The sequence below is a fragment of the Euwallacea fornicatus genome, chromosome 33, assembly GCF_040115645.1.
Source record: "Euwallacea fornicatus isolate EFF26 chromosome 33, ASM4011564v1, whole genome shotgun sequence".
In the NCBI taxonomy this organism is placed as follows: Eukaryota; Metazoa; Arthropoda; class Insecta; order Coleoptera; family Curculionidae; genus Euwallacea; species Euwallacea fornicatus.
The window spans coordinates 1,304,599-1,323,831 of record NC_089573.1 but is presented as its reverse complement, the minus strand read 5'-3'; the positions used below and the strand labels follow the sequence as shown (position 1 = coordinate 1,323,831).

The window sequence follows — 19,233 nt, the reverse complement described above, 5'->3', positions numbered from 1 at the left end:
GGTAATTGAGGTAATTACGTTTAGGTGGGAATGCGTATAATACCCCGCTCAATCAGGCAGCAGGTTCACGGCTACACGGGTGAAAGCAGCTAAAAATAATCGGTTCTTTACTTTATCGATTAGATCGCTTTGGTTGTTGCTATTCATAAAAATTTCACTTTCCATGATAGTTGTAAAAATCTACCACTTGGGAGTGGTACCTTACTAATAAAAATACACGTTTGTGTTGCAGCGATCCTGCAGAGGACTACAGTCGGTATAGGACAAATGAAAATCCAAGGAGTCGCCACATGTCAGTATTTATGTATGGATGAGTGTGGATTGTTATATGGTTCGGTAAGTGTTACTTGCAATAACAGCTTACATATAATGTAATAATTTATGAGCGCACACAGAGTACCTTCAAATCCTTGGGCATAATTAGCTAAGATCAATCTAGTAGAAGAAATGATGGCTATGTACGACTCTGAAATTTAGCACGTTGTTTTTATTGCTTTTGAAAAACGATTGCAGTTTGTACTCCCATAGGAATATCTACTCAAGTACATTGAGAGTAACTATGACTGAAGCGTACCGCTCTGTAGTGAAATGCGGCTTCATTACTTTTTTTTTTCACTAAATATCAAGGACAAGAAAGGAAAATGCCTAATTGGCCACGCTCCAGTAGCGCACTCGCCACATTTTCTCCATTTTAGGAGGTTTGTTATCACAAAACAAAAATTGTTATATAATGCTCTAGCAAATTCAACAGAAACTGAAGCTACTCAAATAAGTCCGGATCAAGTTGGTTTTTCGTTGTTGAGAACCACAATTTATGATAAATGCTGGAAGACACTTTCCTGGAGATGTATCCTGACATGCTTCCTCACATTTCAAAAGACTGCAATCAGCGCGACAGAGATTATTGCATTAGCTGCCTCAATAATGATATCTCGCAATTCCTCAGAAGTATGTAAAAAATTTTCGTGCGCAGGATTCTTTAAGTAACCAAACAAAAAACAGTCCAGAGACGTCAAATCAGGAGATCTTGCAGGCCGCGCATTTGTACTAATAACTTTATTTCCATAACATTGTTCTAGCAATGTTCTAGACATCCAGGCAAACATGAATAAAAAACGGTCTGTGCGCATCTGATTAATGACAGACAGGCATTAATGACATTTGTTATTTGACAATAGATGAAAGAAGATTTGATAATATTTCCATCCACTATTTCGATAAAGCGGACGCTTCAGTCATTTTTGCTCACACTGTATTCGTAAATATACGAGCCCTGCCGTAAAGCTCTGTTCACCTGGCGACCCTATAAGTATAAATATGTCCCTTACACAAAGAAGAAAGCGTACCCGGTAGAAATTTTAGAAGCATTTATTCTTCTCTTAACTCGAGTAATTTGAATTCTACGTTAACCCTGAGTACCTCGTATGAACGTCATGTGCCTTCTTTTAAAATTTTAAAATCTCGAAAATGTATAGTTGTAGTACGTCATATTGCAGAAACTAAAAGAGATCTTCCAACCCAGATCAATTTGGGATATTTTTCAAAGTAATTGTTGAAAGAGGATCCCGAGTGCTCGGTAAGGCTAAGTTTGAAAAACCTCAAAAAGTAAGTGTCCCTCCCTGTTTGGAAATTTTAAAGAAATTTTTCATCTCTTGAGGTGCAGTTTTTCGAGCTTATATGGGCCAAATAGCGTAATTGAATCCCTTGATATCAATTTGGCAATGAGTCTCTCGTAAACTAACTGCAAGTTTACATTGAGTGCATACGTACTGAAATAGTTTCCGTTTTTTCCTGGAAATTTTTTTCCCATAAACATAATTTCTTTTTAGTTTTTTTTTAATTTGGCGGTGTTGCCACACGATTTTGAATGAACTTTTTACTGGTTTTTTGCAAACTAATTTGTAGCAGTTCATCGAAAATTCAACAATTTGAAAAGACGATGCGAGTTTACTAAGTAGGAAAATTAAGAAGTCGCCCCTAGTCCAAAAGTCATCCTTTTTATTTTAAAACGAGAATCCAGGGCTGGAACGATTCTCAGCTTTTCCGATCACTGGAACACCAACACCATTGCTGTAGAATACCTGGTGTGTTAGCATAAAAAAGGATGCTCTAAAGGAAATTAATTACACGAACCCTTGCATTCGTACAAGCTTTTAACAAATTTATAGCCCTTCGAGTTCATTAACTAAAGCTCAAATATAGTTACACGTACTTAGCACTAAAATATTCTTCCTTAAGTATTGTTTAACACGTGTAATTGTTGTCGAAACTAATAAAAAAGGTTCCCCAAACGAGGGTAAATAATGTGTAATAAAAAGAAGAGAACACCGACATCTGAGTCTCGAAAAGTCGTATTCCTTATAAGGAATGTCTATTGTTGAATGGCCACAACCACTTTTGACTAGGAATTATGTTCTGTCCGAACGTCGTTGCTCGGTTATTTAAATGCAACTGCTCTATAAATACTAGAGCCGAAAATTATGTCATATCGTAAATTTGAATGGAAGCTGCGATAAGCCTACACTGTCACCAGCGCTGGTGAAAGATGTTTGTTTAAACAGGTAAAGTTTGGATACATATACAGGATAGCCCACCGAGCTTGCATCACATGTTGTAGAAAACATGAGAACGTTCACGCCCGCCAACCTTAATTGCAATAAAGTCATATTTATTTGATACAATAATTTTCCCAGATTTAATCTCTCAACGAGGGTGACCTCCACCCTAAAAATTTTAAATGAAGAGAAATATCGCATTATACATCATTTTAAAGAGCGTTTAAATTACCTTTTTCAATTTTTTCTTGAAGTTTAGATGGTGAGCTTTTGAAAAATTACGGTGTAAAAGGGACGATATCGATTTTACTTACCGATTATTTCAGTGTAATACATATTGAAAATAACCACCATCGTCCTCCATACAGTAGTCGAAATCGATCAAAGTGCTCTCTGATGTTAATGAATACATGTGAAGTTATAAAATTACATTCGTATGTCATACGTTGCCGCAAGTCTTCAAATAATTCAGCTTGTATCGCATAATTTTGTTGTTAAACGGCCCCACAAAAAAAGTCCAGCAGACATAAATCTGAGGAACGTGCACGCCGTTCCGTCGGTCCTCCTCGTCCAAACCATCACTGAGGGAGTGTTTCGTCTAAAAACTCTCTTACAGGAGCCGCGTAGTCCCGGGGAGGCCCGTCTTGTTAAAAAAAACGATGTCTTGGGCGCGGTGACAGTTATTTTGCTCAATTATGTATGTTAACAATGTCAATTTCTAACGGCATTTTCTAATAAATCCAAACAGATTTCTCCTTTCTAGTTAGTTAAGGTTAGTTCCAGCGAGAAAGAATGGGCCAACAATGTAATCTCCAACGATTCTTAGCCGAACCTTTAATTGTTTTGGATGTTGGGTGTGCACTTTACGAAAAAAAGTTGGAATGTTGGACGACCAATAATGGCAGTTATGGCGGATCAGCTCGCCATTTAGGAAGAAACAAAGCTGATCAGAAAAACGGATGTTTTAAAGATGTCCCTTCCTGTTAATAATTCGTTGACACAATGCCAAACATCGAACGTGATCACCTTCGTTTAGTTCCGAGACCAACTTAATTTTATAACGATGAGATTTATGTGACTTTAATTCCCTCTGGATGGTTAAATGTCGAATACCTGATACGTCTGACACTCTTCCAGTGCTTAGAGTGGGTTCCATCATGATGTGTCGCAAAAGGGCTGCTTAAACCGCTTTCGTTCTTAATGGATTTTGAATAATCCCCATTTTTTGTTTTTCACAGATCCATTTCTTCGAAATTTTATAATCAGACTCCGCACGAATGTGTGGGAAGAGTGTTTATCAGGGTGTTATTCATTAAATAAGTTTGCAACTCCTCTGGTGCCAACGTTGTTTCTAGAAAAGAGCGAAATAACTTCAACTTTTTCTCGAATTGTGCAAACCATTTAAAACGAAACAATACTGTTTATAGAAATAATTAAAGCACTGAATTAGTTAAAATTTCTAATTTTGGCAGGAATAATCGAAACAAACAAAAAAAAACAAAATTAAAAAATAAACTTGAAAAAGTAACTGAAAGCTCTTTAAAATTGTTTATATGTACAGCAGGCCACGATAAGGTAAAAACGCGATAATGGAAATACTGCGTTAATATAAACACAAAATTCGTGCTACAGGGTGCGGCGCGGGAATCAAGCGTTTTTAGAACATATAGTGCTCGACCGTTTACAATGAAAGGGTTGTATTTCGACACTAATTTCACTAGTTGGCTCGTAGAATTTTTCTATTATATTATCTTTTAATTGTCACCATAGAGCCATTATGGACGTTGGAACATCGTATATTGGTTTCTGATTGTTTTGTCACGAGCAGTGAAGCTGTGATTTCGGTTTAGCGTGAATTTCGTCGCAGATTCGACATGAACTGAGATGATCCTGTTCCCAGGAGTGATAATGTTACGTTGGATTAACAATCTACAAACAAAAGGGTCAGTGGCGAAAAACGGAAAAAATATTTGAAGGTTCGAAAAGAAAATAGTTCGGCGATATTTTATGGCCTCTTCGATCGTCTAACCTCTCCTTATGTGATTTCTTTTCATGGGGTTATCTGAGAGTGTCAACGAGGCTAAGCCTCGTACATTACAAGAATTGAAAGAAGCAGCTCGGCATCGAACCACCGAAATTAACAGAGACCTGTTCAACATTGCGTCAACGGGAACGGACTGCGCATGCCAGATCAAATTTTCTATTCGTGATTATAAAATGCTGTTTTCGACCATTTCTGTCACAATAAAAAAGAAATTATATATAAAAAAATAACGATTCTATGATTAGCTTAAAAGCACTCGATTCCCATGCCGCACCCTGTATGAGATCAAGAGGAACCCGCGATGACCTATGCAATACAGGGTGTTTCCTAACTACGTGTAAAAAATTTAAAGGCGTAATCCTCGACTGATTTTGAGTCAAAAAGGTCTAATAAACATATGTCCGCAAATGCCTTGTTTCCAAGATACAGGGTGTGAAAATGTGACAAGAAAAAGGGATTTTATTTCCAAAATGACTCAATTTGGGTGTTTGAATTTTAGAAAAGACAATTCCGGGTTCCGAGGGTTCCGGGGTTTTCTTCAATACGTCTTAAGATTTCTTCCTCCACTTCTGGTGTTCGACGTGTTATCGGCTTTCCTCCTCCTGGAGTTTTCATAAGAGATCCTATACCACAAAGACGTTGAAAGAGGTTTTTAAAGGTTTGGTGGTTGGGAGCTTGGTGGTTTGGAAACCTTTCCATGTAAATGCGCCTCGCTGCCAAACACTCACCATCAGCAAGGCCGTAAACAAAAACCATATTGGCCATTTCTTGATTAGTGCAATTAGGCATTTGAAAAATTTTCAAAACTGAGATATAATCTGATTTTTGGGACACAAAACTGACTTCTTTCACTCACACCAAAATAACACTGACTGTCTTGTTTATAGTAGTGGAAGTAGCAAAAAAAACTACCAATAAACAAATTAGTAAATACCACCAAACCTTTAGACACCTTTAAAACCTTTTTCAACGTCTTTCAGTCAACACCCTGTATCTTGGAAACAAGGCATTTGCGGACATATGTTTATTAGACATTTTTGACTCAAAATCAGTCGAGGATTACGCCTTTAAATTTTTTACACGTAGTTAGGAAACACCCTGTATATACGCTTGATTGAACAGTTTTTGACGACACACAAAATATAGCCAAAAATCCACGCTCATTTAAAAATTTTAGTATCCCTGTATAAAGACGCTTTGAAGTAGGACAATTCATTTGTAATCACAAATGATCTGCACATTCATAATTTCAGAAATATTTAATTTGTAGGTAAAAAATTTACCGAAAAACCCAAGCGTCCAATAAAAACGTTGTTAGATAAGGCACCACGTCATTCTCCAGAGCAACACGTGAGGGTGAGGATGGGTCAATTTCTGTTACGTACATACCGTCAACGTAATTCCATTAATTCAATCCATGAACCAGGACGTAATAAGACTCACGCGACAAAGGCACCGAAACCTTCTACTTTCGTCAGTCTTATCAAAAAATCCTGGTAACATATATAGAGACTTTGAAACAGGTAACGTTGCGAGAGGTCATTTTAAATTTTCACGTGGCCTGGAATGCGGCCAATCAACAAATCAATCAAAAACGTTTGAATAATCACTCTTGTACCAATAATCAAAATGAAATATTGCTCTATCTTTTGAGTCTCTGCTCTTTGAAATCGAATTGCAAACGCAAAAGTTTCGGGAGCGTTTCCGTTTCGGGCGGGGCACGCTGTAAATGTAATAAACCGTTTATAGTATTGTTTAACTCGCGTTCGCTAACGTAAACACTTCTATAATTTGATCCACACTCGGTTTGAATTAGTTTACATCAACGAGCGTACACTGCAATAGCATACCGCTTTCCATTTAAAATTCTTAGGGCGGAAGCCACCCTCGCTTATAAGTTAAATCTGGTAAAATGATTACGCCCTGATGAATGTGACTCCCCTTGAAATTAACGTTGGCGGATCCGCGCATTTTCGCACTCTCCACGTTATAAGACAGAAAACTTCGTTGGGCCATCCTGTATAATCTCGATATACACGCGTTCGTACTACAACCACAAGTTTCTCTTAGATGCTTCAAAAAGTAGCCTCGAAGCAATAAGAAAGAAAAGTGTGCCGGCCAAAGATTAACAACTTCCCTGCAATTAACCAATACGCAATTTATTTGAAGAATCGCCAATAAGGAAAAGAAACTTCAAATATGCAGAAAAACTACGATGCTTTCTTATCTAAGTAACCTCCGCGTAGACCTCCGCCCATAAAGCGTATTCTTAATGTCATGTTGATGTTATTTCAAGCATCTAATTTGCTTAAGTTAAGATGTTTGATTTCAGTATGTCCAACAAAGCTATAATATCAGAATGACTCGATTAATATGGCCGTTATATCGTGCTTTCCCTAATCTGAAATAGCCTCAACGACGCCTTAGAATTATTATATTACCCATTTATTCGAAAGTTACAACAAAACTAGTGAAAAGTATCCAACTTGTCGCCTGCGATCTGTAATACAATATTATCTGCCCCATCTACGTGTTCTTGTAACACAGATCTCCGAAGGATGGCCTATTTATATGCTGCAAGGGTGATTTGAACGACTCTAGGAGACTAAAATCGCGATAGCTAGGCCTCTTTATGGCCCCCAAACATGTATTTAACACCATTTGCCATGTCCTGTCTTGGGTTTACAATTTGCATGGAGAAATATCTGTCAGATTAAATGTCGCAGTTAAAATGACACAGAACATCACTAACGGGGAGGTTTCTTCTTGCAATGTCTAACAGGCACATTCTTCTTTTTTTATCTGATTCGATTTCATGGGTAAAACTCACCTTCACTGGAAGTTAAATGCGAAAAGGATTTTCGCGGTTTTTCTACTTTTGTTTCTTAAGTCATTTTCATTATCGTGTCAACGAGACAATCACTCATTTTATGTAATGCGAAATGGCGCAGACTATGGAACCCTCCTTGGAACTTTCGAGGCTCGTGCAACAATCTTTATATCTTATTTCAGATTGAGTTTGGAGATGAATGCATCTTTAACGAAACGATCGAAGCGACAAACTACAATAAGTACTCCTCAAGTAAATACTCAAACGAGCGACGGACTTTTTACTTAGCTTTGAACAGGCGCGGTCAACCGCGAAAAGTGATGGTGAAGGCTCGTCAGCAACTGGGAAAGTTGTCCTCGTACACGCGCGTGCTCACGCGCAGTGTCACTCCCGAAGAGCATCAGTTGCGCCATCACCACCAGTGCCCGCCCAGCAACGGATACCACCCGCAGCTGACGGATCCCCCGCGATGTCGAAAGAAGAAGAAAAAAAAGAAGAAAAAACGAAAATTAAATGAACACGAACTCGAACCAAAAAGACACAGTAGTAGTGCGGTTAGGTGCGTTAATGCTACGATTGAGGCGAGTAATGCTACTAGTAGCGATGCGAGTGTGAACGCGACACGTGACCAGCTAGAGTGCCAAAGAGACTTAGTTATGGTTAAACCGAAAACGAACGGTAAAAGTGCAAAGCCATCAGCTGATAAGAAAAAGAAAAAGAACCTGAATCCAAAGCAGAGGAAAAGACCGGACAAGGTTGTCAATTAATTCATTGATTGACTGTAGTTTGAAATAACGGAGTGGTTTCCCACATTGTATTGGACGGGCATTGCTTTTCTTGCATCTTGCATGATTTAAAAGCAATGGACGCTATCTGCTTTATGCTATGTGCTACTTAATATACTTACAATAATCTTCAGGTATCAAATTACAAACCTCTAGTATATTGCACTGAAATATGGTAATATTATGCTATGTGGGATTCTGTAGTTTTTCTTAATACTTTATTACGAATTAATGAATGTAGTCAGTGATGGATACAATTTGTATTAACACTCTTCAACGTACTTGCGAAGATTTAATCGACACACGTTGCTAGTCATTAATCTACTTCGCAAATACTCTGTAAGGTTTAGATTAATATACTAGTCATTTTGAGTCACACATTTTTTCATGACAGGTGATTTAGTGAACTACAGCAATTTTTCTGTGTATAATAGAAGTAACAAATGATAGTTTGCAGGTTTACATAAACAAACACTAACTGGGTTTACGTTATAAAGTAACTTTTCAAGGCTCCAATACAAGATGGTCCACAAAGCACAAAAAATAAATACACATACTGGGTGAACTGCTAACGAAGGACGCCAAGGTGTCTAAGAAGGTATTCGTCGTTTCCAGTTTCTAAATAGCAATAAGAAAAAGAAAATTCTGAAACGCATAATTTTTTTCCAATAATTGATTATTGGAAGTAGAACCGTTTTGGTAGTTTCTCTAACAATTTTCGAACTGTTTAAGTTAAAGTAAGATGGCTTTTGAATTTCAAGCCTTGACGCATGTCAAATATGTCAAAATTTTGACAAATGTCAAACATGTCAAAATTTTGACAAATGTCAAATGACATATTTTGATTCTGATTGACGTTTTATACAGGGTGTCATAAAAGCAATGGGACAAGGAGCAACGACAGATTCCTCAAAATCAAAATGTCGAGATCTAGCGCAATTGTTGCATTCTGAGCGCTAATATTAACAAAAATTCAATGTGTTAAAATTTAAAGTTTATTTTGGATTTAATATCATATTTTCACAGTCTTTAGACCTATGGTATCTGGAGGTCTTTGGTTCTGGAAAACAAGCTAATACTGTCAGTTTTATCGCAGCTATTAGGGGGCGCCACTTAAAACTGTCTTCACTAATCAAACGAGCCTTAATTTTCTCCTTCGCAGCTCCAGTAGCCTTGTTAATAACAAACATTATTCTGTTCAATATTCTAGATAAAAAAGGTATTGTTAATTGCTTTAGAAGTTGACCGTTTTCGCAATGTTTGCTAGTTTAATGCCTCATGAATGTTCGTATGTAGGTATTCTCGAATAGAGCCTATAGCTGACAAAGTCAAACGAAGTAAGTAGACATTTGTTTTGTCTACATGAACTCCATTTTTACATTGAATATCGATTTGTCAGTGACAGAATAGTAGGATGTTAAAGACATTATAAACTTTTTCTTTAAAATTGGCTGAAATTCAAGTGTTTCTGTGTTATACGTAGTGTACACTGCAAATATCTCAAAAATGATATAGTTTCGAAGCTACTAACTGTTATGCATTTATTTTCCTAAAATATTAAACAGACTAATATTTTTATTAAAAGGATTATTGCAAATGTTTAGAAAAAAATTAGAGCCCGTTTAACTAGCCAAGACGGTTTAAAATGGCAGTCCCTATTAACTACAGTAAAACCAACAGCATTACCTTGCTTCCCACGTCCAAAAATCCCCAGATACCAAATTTCAGGACTGCAGGTCAAAAGACTGTGAAGATATGAAATAAAATCAAAAATAAAATTTAAACTTTAGCACCCTGTATTTTTGTTAATATCAACTTTCAAAATACATTCGCGCTGGATCTTCATATTTTCATGGCAAGAATCTGCCATCGCTCTTTGTCCCATTACTTTCGGGACGCCCTGAATATTCAGAAATATTTTTTCAACGCCATCGACATATGTTTTGCTGTTCTAATAAGTCTTCTCGCTATTCTTCATTAGAAACCTTTGAACTTTTAGTGAACGTGCTCTCACTTATTTCTAGATTCCTATAAATTAAAATGCCCTCTTCGAATTTCTGAAAATATCTGCTACTTATCTGCCAATATCCATTGAGGGGGGATATAGAGAAAAGGGGATAAGGCTCTAATTTTGAAACATCTGGGTCCTTAGTCTCATGCTTCGTGTGAGACCATCCCAGGCAAAATGTGACAATGTATTGTATTGCTATTGCGTTATTAACTGAAAAAAAAAATCGTAAGATTTCGTCTCGTTTGCTCAATGATGATAAAGAGAATACGCTTGTAAAAACGAACAAATCTTAGAGCCTTCTGGTGTTGATGAAGCATTTTCTATATGTGAGATTCTAGCAGGGCACTTAAAAATAAGGGCGCTGGGTATGCAAATTTCTCCTTTATAAGGTTTTGGGCGGTAACTTTGATTCCATCCTAATTTAGATCGCGAAAATGAATTATAGAGTGTCTAAGATTAAGACAACAAAAATTATCTATACATCTTTATAAGGCGCTTAATGTTTATATATTTTTTTATATTAAACCTCCCAGAACCTTTCTTTTTAATCAAATAGAATCTTTTCAATCTTACGAAAAATCTAACAATTGACATGGTTCCTAATGAAAAAATATTTTTTTGTAAAAATTAAATTATATTATTTAGTTTTTTTGTTGATATGTACAAAAACATTGGGAACCTTACAAATCTCAACACAACAGCTCGTAGACCGCTCATTATTGTTAATTTAGCACACTCCCAAAGCTTTGCGTTTAAGATGTCCTCGTGCTAGATATCACCTTAGAATTCCTGCATATCGAAAACAGACAGGACAAAAGGGAGGAGAAGGTCGAATGTTGTTCCAAATTTCAGGAAAGATGACGAAAAATGCAATAGAACTGGAGTGAGCAACAAAGAAACCTTATCAAACTGCAGCTCTTATACTGTCTGGCAATGACAGATTTTTGATTTAAACAAATGAAAAGATACAAAAAATTTCAATTTCACGTATCATTTTTTGCAATACCGCATGGAATTCATGGTTTCCAACGCTGCAGGATCTCTCCTTAGCGGTTCACCCTGTATTTAAAAAGGTTCCAACGAACCACCCTGTATGCCTATGCGTTACACAACTCTTCACTAAACATGTTATCGCTATATGTAAAAGCCCCCCACCTTTATCTTCCTATATACCTTCTCATCCAACGCTTGGTAGCTAAATCTGTATGTATTTATAAATGGCACAATTAAAGAGTTATCAATACCGAGGGATATTCTAGAGAGAAGCAAGTCCAACTTCTCACATTGACTGCGTTTAATATCCACCATAAAGTACCAAAGATTAGTATTATATTAAGTTACGACTTTTCATCAGCTTTCTCTAGATTATCGAACGAACTGACGCATGGTTTTCCATTAGTTAACTGTTAATGTAGTTTGGGAATTTTGAGTTTTCATGCATCTTTTAACTGGAACCGTTTTGGGTATTATATTAAATATTGACTAATTTCGCCCGCACAAGACTGAATAAATTTAGCCGAAGTGTTTTTTTTTTTTTTTAAATAAAAAATCACTCAGTTAAAGATACCTTATTAAATAACAAATACAAATAGGTGGAAGTAACTCGCGAAAACACAACGGTGGCTCCCACTACGACAGAAGACAGTCTGAACGATCAAGATTATCCCATGGAGAGCAGCACCCATCTCGACTGGGATGAGACCACAGGGTTGCCAGAAATTTCCATGAATTCTGCCGAAATCAAAAAACCTAGCTCCGACTGACTATTTTCACATTCTCGCTCATCCTATATTGTTTTATTTATTTCTTCTATTTATTGTACGTATTTGTAAATAATTACTCTTTAACTAAACATACCTCAACCGATTTGTTCTACAGTCCTAGCTGTAATGGTCAAGACACGTTGGGAAATTATGCACGCCCTTGTGCTGTAATGAATGCTATAGCTGTTTTTTTTTTTACTTATTTTATCCAAGTGTAAAATAAGCTAAAATAATGAAATGTGCAATATATTTTTAGCAGTGTATAAATTTCCAACGACAGCAAAAGGAATTAGCGTACTTCTAGTGTTATTGCAATGGTAAGAATCTCATTAAAGATTTTATAAATGAAGATATTAGAGCCGGTAACGATCCTCCCCTGTTTGTAAGTACTGAACTATAAGAAGTGAATATGCTGTGACTTTTTGGATATATATATAGTATATATATATACATATTATATTATAACATACGCTTAGGACCAGATCTTGTTTTTGTATTTTGTGTAGATATTTATGTAGAAAAGGACTAGAAATATATTTTCATTTCTATTTTTTTTTGAGGTGGCCAAACACATTTGACCTATGAGCGCGACATCGGCTGCCAAATTTGTTTTAAATTACGAAGCAAACTGCTAGTAAATTGGCTAGGACAATGTGCTTAGGGGAGATATAAAATTAAAGTCAGCTTTGTAATCAAATACACCACCATCAGTCAGTATTATAGTAAAATAGTTTAACGTAAAAGTCGATGAATAAATTAAGACACACATATTTAGATTTTCGGGCGTTTTATTTGAACTTTCCCTCCTCGAGACATCCTGCTCATACGCTCCGTAGCCGAATGACCAAAAGAGGTGTGCAGGCGCGACTGCACACCTCTATATCACGTCTATAGATTTTTTCAACAATCTAAGAAAGTTTGAGATCGAATCGTTTTTCAACTAATTTTTTTTAACATTAGTTCTTACATATCCAGAATCAATGTTGAAATGTAAAAAACAGGAAGAAAAATATTTATGAGTCATTGCTGTAGGCAAAAAACAAGAAAACGCACGAAAACGCTGATACAGCAGGCAGCTACTTTTGTTTACAGAAATATTTTGAACATATAAAAAAACGATCGAAAAAAAATTATTTGTTAGATTTTATTATTTTATTTAGTCGTCCTGTAAAAACGAGTTAGACCTAATGAAAATTGCTCGTGTGAGTAGCGAAACTTTCATTGAAAAACAGAAACAAGTTATACGAGGACAGCCCCAAAAGTACCCCACATGACATATAGAGTCAACTTTTCTGATAAAAATTCGCCTGTGTTACGAAAACCTAACTTTAAAAAGCTCATGTCGAAGGTTTGAGGGCTCTACGTTGATTTTTGTTTGTTTCGAAGTCGTCTTTAGAGATTGTGTAAACATGAGGAAAAACGCTCATGAATGGGTAATTCAATACTTTCATTTGAAAAGTCTTAATATCAATAAATCAATATCAAAACAGAGTTAGATTCTCCTCTAGGGAAATCTGGTCCTTCATTAAAAACAGTAAAATGTTGGATGGCAGAGTTTAAACGCACTCGTACAAGATGGCAAACCGGACTCCGCAGCGGTCGACCCGATGACACTCCAGATCTGACCACTTCAGAAATTGTAGTGAAAATCCACAAAACTGTCATGGCAGCCCGCCGGCTAAATTTGCGCTAGTTAGTCGTCGCGATTAGGCATTTGGAAAAATACTGAATGTCCCATTTTGACTGAACAATTAGATATAAGAAAGCTACGCGCAAAATGAATAAACACAGCGTCGTGGAGGTGTTTCAAGGGAGTGTTTGACAAAGTTTCACACCAATAAACAAAATTTTTGCGTCGATTCATAATGATGAATGAAACATCGGTCAATCATTTCACACCTAAGATGAAAGAGCAGTTATAACAATAGACTCAAAGGAGAGAATCGGCTTCAAAGAAGGCGAAAACCGTTCCATGTGCAGAAAAGGTAATGGCGTCAGTGTTTTAGGATGCATGTGGGATAATTTCTATTGAATATCTCCCCAAAAGGAAAAACAATAAATGGAGAACATGCAAATTTATGCAACGTTTGAGCGAAGAAATCAGGAAAAGACGATTGCAATTGGCAGAAAAGAGGTCTTACTTCATCAAAAGAACAAAACAGTCCACAATTTCGTAATCGTAAGGGCCAAAATCAATTAACTTGTTTTCGATTTTTTTTTTCGCAGACACCCTATTCACCAGATTTATACCCCTCAGATTATTTTTAATTTCCAAACTTGAAAAAATAGCTTGGTGAACAGAGATTTGCCAATAATGAAGATGTGGAATCGGAGATTGATGCCCACTTTGATACATTCGAAACTTTTTACTATCTCTAGAGCATTAAACATCGCGTGAAAAAAGTCCCAAAGAGAACTCTGTTGAAAAACTATGTAACACGTTTCAATTTCTTTTCTTTAAGTGTTAGATCGGGTGCTTTTGGGACTATCCTCGTACAATGGTACCATCAAGGAAAACCTTTTCAAGGAATAGGAAAATCAGTCGGTAAAGTACACGCGACGATGTAGAGAACCTTTTTCCTTTATGGTTTTTGAAAAAACAATTGCAAATAAGCTGGTAGAGAAGGGGAAAGACCTCGACTCCTGTAGATGAACAATTTATTTTGCGGAAAATGGAAGAAAATCCGAAATTAAGCGCACCAAAATTATGTATCGAAATTGGTAAGAGGAACCAACATTCTATATCAGTGGAAATAATCGGCAAAGCACTCTGAAAATATGGTTATCACGGACTAATTCCTCGTAAAAAGTCTTTCGTTTCAAAACAGAAGAGACTAAAAAGATTAAACTTCACTAAAATGTATATAAAATATGTTAAAACCTTTTTAAAGAATGTAATTTTTTTTAATTTATTTATTTTGTTCAGATGGTTGGAGGAAACCAAATGCTGCTTTGAAACGAAAACACGCAGTTGCACCTGTTAAACGCGAAGGTGGTAGGGTAGTATTATGGGATTTTATGTGGAATAATGGAAATATGGAATTTGCGAACATTATAATGGATAAATGTAAATACTGACAAATTTTGAAAAGTAACACGCATCGTTTCGTGGAAAAATAAAAAATATCACAAACATACCGCAACGGTAGTAAAGACTTGGCTCATCTATAATCTTCCTATTAATCTTCACTTATGGAAAAATTAGTTGCTTCTATGTCTGACCTTTTGAGAACCTCAAAGCTAAGGGCTGCTTAACTAATGATTACCCTTCAATATTGTACCTTTAGTTGCCCCATTTCTATAAGATATACCCTCAATTTTGTGCCATTGTTTTCGCTCATTTTCATGTTCTTTGATTCTAATAAAGACTTATAACTTTTTTTCAATTTTTCTGTTGTAATGTCGATTTTGAATATATAACAATTAAGACAATAAAAGATTATTATTTGAAAATCATTTAAATGTTGAATTCCTTTAAAACTGTTTAAAAATTAGATAGGTATATATTCAATTTCGTCAGTAACTGTATCTCTGAAATGCCTCGAAAACCAGCTGTTCGAATTCCTCATTTATCTCTGCCCTACTCCATCATGCATGAAAAAAAAACTTCTTGTATATACAAGGTGTTCCTGAAATGACTGCACAACGCTTGACCAAACATTTTTTATCCAAAAATAAGGCGTTTTAGGCTATCTTATCTATGTCCAACGTTGCTTCGTTTTGTCGTTACAGGGCTCCAAAATTCTCAAATTAATATATTTTTTTTTTATTAAATGATTACTAAATACTTTTCTCGATTTCCACTAATTTTGAAACTAAGAGTTACTACATAAATTAGCTTTTTTTAGTGCGGGGAAATATTGAAAACTGCACGTGGTTCGTAAATAAAAGATTCTATACGAATTATTTAAATTTTTTGCTCCGACACTAACTGACTTTATCTTGGAGCTTTTTTGTCTTTTTTGCTCTTCAGGCATGCGGTTTTTCTATAAAAAAGATTATTTACGGTATCTCACAATTCATCACTGTTTACTGAGACAAAAACATGAAAAGTTATAATTCTAAATAACCAGCAATTTATTTTGGCTTTTTTAACAAATGTTCAAAGCGTTGCCCGTTTTCCTGAAGAAATAAATATAATAAAATAAATAAACTCGTTCCAAAATTTAACCTGTGCTTTGGGCATTGCATCAGGTTTCTTTAACATAGTCTACGGAACAATGAGGAATTACGAGTACTGGTTAATAGTTTATAGCAGCGAAACTGTGCGTCTGGTGACAATTTTACAAGAGACAAAAAAGTTTAAAAATAAATTCAGCTAATAGCAAAGAAAAATTTAAAACCATTCATGCAAGGGGTAACAAAATACAAAATTTTATTTATAAACCACGCCCCATTTTTATTATAATCGTGCGTTAAAAAAAGATCCCGCTTACATCAAGACAATTTATGTAACAACTCGTAATTGCAAAAATTAGTGAAAATCGATATTTAGCAAGTATTTCGTAGAAACGATATAATTTTTAGAACTTTCGCATCTAGTAGCGGCAAAACGAAGCAGCATCGAATATAGATAAGTTTGTCTAAAACACCATGCTTTTGGTTCAGAAATTTTCGGTCGGACACTGTACAGTAATTTCAGAGACACCCTGTATAAATCTGAAATACAAGTTATCAAAATATGCAAATTAAAATGGGAACATCTAGTTCGATATAAATTTGAATAACTTATGCATATACAGCTATACTAAAAAGGTGATAAATGACTTCGAAAATGGTAGGTGTGCATCAAATTATTAAAATTGCTAGGTACCTAATGATACTGCGCTTGATAGATGGAACCTCTCCCAGATGCAATAGCATTAGGTCCGTAAATACATTTATTTTAGTAATGTGCACGATTACAATTTTTCCGAGATGATCTTCATGGTTTTCAGAGATGCCAATATTATTAATTCCCCCTATATATATCTTCAGACTTGTTACACCGATCGAGTCACACAATTTAAATTATAAATGGAGTATATCTTCGTAGGGGGGCACCATATATCTGCGCATATTTTATAACTCACAAGCACAGCGAGAATGCATCTTATTAACTTAAGTAAGTATTCATACGCACAGGTAATGTTAAGCAACATCAATAATATATTACAACGTTTTACTTCTTGCACATAGAGTTAAGCAGCTTTTGCCTGAAGTTATCTCTCAGACTTGTCTACTAAAGAGTATTAGCGTAAATATACCTTCTAACAAACTATTCAACGTGTGTGTGATAAATTTTCAGCACCTTCTCTCACCCTGGTCGAGGGCTTTGAAACCAATGAACTCTGGGGCTCATGTAGAAATTTGACTTGGCCGCATAAATTACTTGTTGTTATCTGAGTAAGCCCATAAAAATGCTTCTAATTTACGTCAAATTTGAAATCAACTCTTTGGTGGTATCAGTGATATATGTCTCAAAGTAAGGGGTTAGCCCATAAAAAATACTTGTCCAGAATGGAGCTCTTTCATCAATTGGGCTATAAAAATTAAAAGGTCGTGATTCGATTTTTATTTATTGAATTATGGTATGGTTTCGGGAACTTTATGGCATCGGCGGGAACATTCCCCCTGATGACTAAAACGGCCGTAAAATTTATTGGAAACCTCTGTTCCCCCTAATACCTGCAAACGACGCGAGCGCAAGTTGAAGGAGTAATGAAACCTGTATTTACACCTCTGAGATATATTAACCATCTCTGTTCTCAATTCTAGCCGCTGTGTACATTAAAGTGACGACCTGTTAATTGGAGTAATTAAAAACACTTCAAAGGTATCGAAACCTGTAGAGCCATTAAACTGTATTAACAGACTGCCTCGTGCTTTATTAGAGAATTAACACTCGAGAGCATAAATGTCTGTCAGCGAAGCATATAGAGGCATAAAGTAACCGGGTTATTTCTATTTAAATTTATTGATTAAAATTTCTCTGTTTCTGGCCATATCAGTTGATGACTGTCTGCCTAACGGCTCATTTTTCACCTATTAGGTACCAGATCATCTGATAAGATTTAACTCCGCACCCTTTGTAGTGACCCCCCCTTAGACCTGACTTCCATCCAATCAGCATACAAATTGAATTTCTTCTGTGTCGTTTAAATATTTTAACAAGGATTTCTCGGTGTAGTGTTTCAATTCTGAACCATTCATGGGGTTGGTACGTTTAGTATTGATTACTTAAGAGATAAAACTATCGTCGTCGATATCATAGTGTTCAATTAGCCCACCCCGGTATGACTATGAGGGACTCACGGCGTGGATGAAGAGATAGCTCACGATAGCTTCCTCATGAGCGTAATATTCCGACTCTGCCACAAATTCAATTTGTGTCAGTGTATTCATAATATAGATGAGATATTTGGATGGACGTGTCACTAAATTATTTCTTTGAATCGGTACAGTTTGAAGATGCATAAAAGACAGAAAGCATAAGAAAAATAATAATTATTGATGCGTCGGCAAAAAAATTGAGTAGCCGGTCCCCGATGATAAGATATGATAAGGAACGTGCTTTGGAGAGCTTCCATTTGAAACAGTGGAATATCTCGAAAACCTAAAAAGATAGACGTAGGGTCAGGTATTAGGAAGTTGCCCCTCCAGAGTGGTACTATTTAAGGATATACAGGGCATTTCAGAGTAAGTCTGTTCATAAGTTCATGAGAATATGACTCCGTTGTCGGTTTCTGTCTGAAATAGAGGGTGGTAAAAAATTATATTTTTTTCTAAAAAGTCAGTTGCGGCATCAAGTACTTTTGCGAAAGTTGAGGATCGTAAGGTAGGTGCGCACACACAAATCTTTTAAAGGGATGTTTCGAATTTCACTAGCGGCATCCCCATTGATGCGACCCTACATATTCTCAAAATATGATACGCTACTTAAAAAAAAAAAAAAAGTTACTTTTTGAATGTATACTCCATATTTCTGCGAAGAAAGAAATCCGTTGAAACGTTAACCGTTTTTATCTAAAAATTAAGAAAATCGAGTAATTGATTTAATTACCACAAAAAAAAACACCAGCAATTTATCAAGTAGTTTCCCGACAAAATGCAAAAATGAGCCGATGCATGCATTGTTGCAAGTCAACTTGGTCTAATAATTTTAATAGTCTTTTTCCATGAATATGATTAATGTTATGAACAATATGCAAAGGACTTTTTCACAGAAACATGAAGCATTGAAAAAATTAATTTCGTTCTTTAAAC

General features: G+C 35.9%; 1 protein-coding gene across 1 annotated transcript in view; it reads left to right on the top strand.

The window, feature by feature from the left end:
* The window catches only part of LOC136348516 (fibroblast growth factor 3-like), an 82,372-nt gene extending 69,608 nt beyond the window's left edge, over positions 1 to 12,764 (top strand). Inside the window, exons 2-4 of the mRNA XM_066299414.1 lie at positions 233 to 336; positions 7,612 to 8,184; positions 11,818 to 12,764. Of these exons, the coding sequence (XP_066155511.1) occupies positions 233 to 336; positions 7,612 to 8,184; positions 11,818 to 11,988 (848 nt within the window). The 3' untranslated portion in view covers positions 11,989 to 12,764. The remainder of the gene's footprint in view (positions 1 to 232; positions 337 to 7,611; positions 8,185 to 11,817) is intronic.
* Positions 12,765 to 19,233: the final 6,469 nt, after the last annotated feature.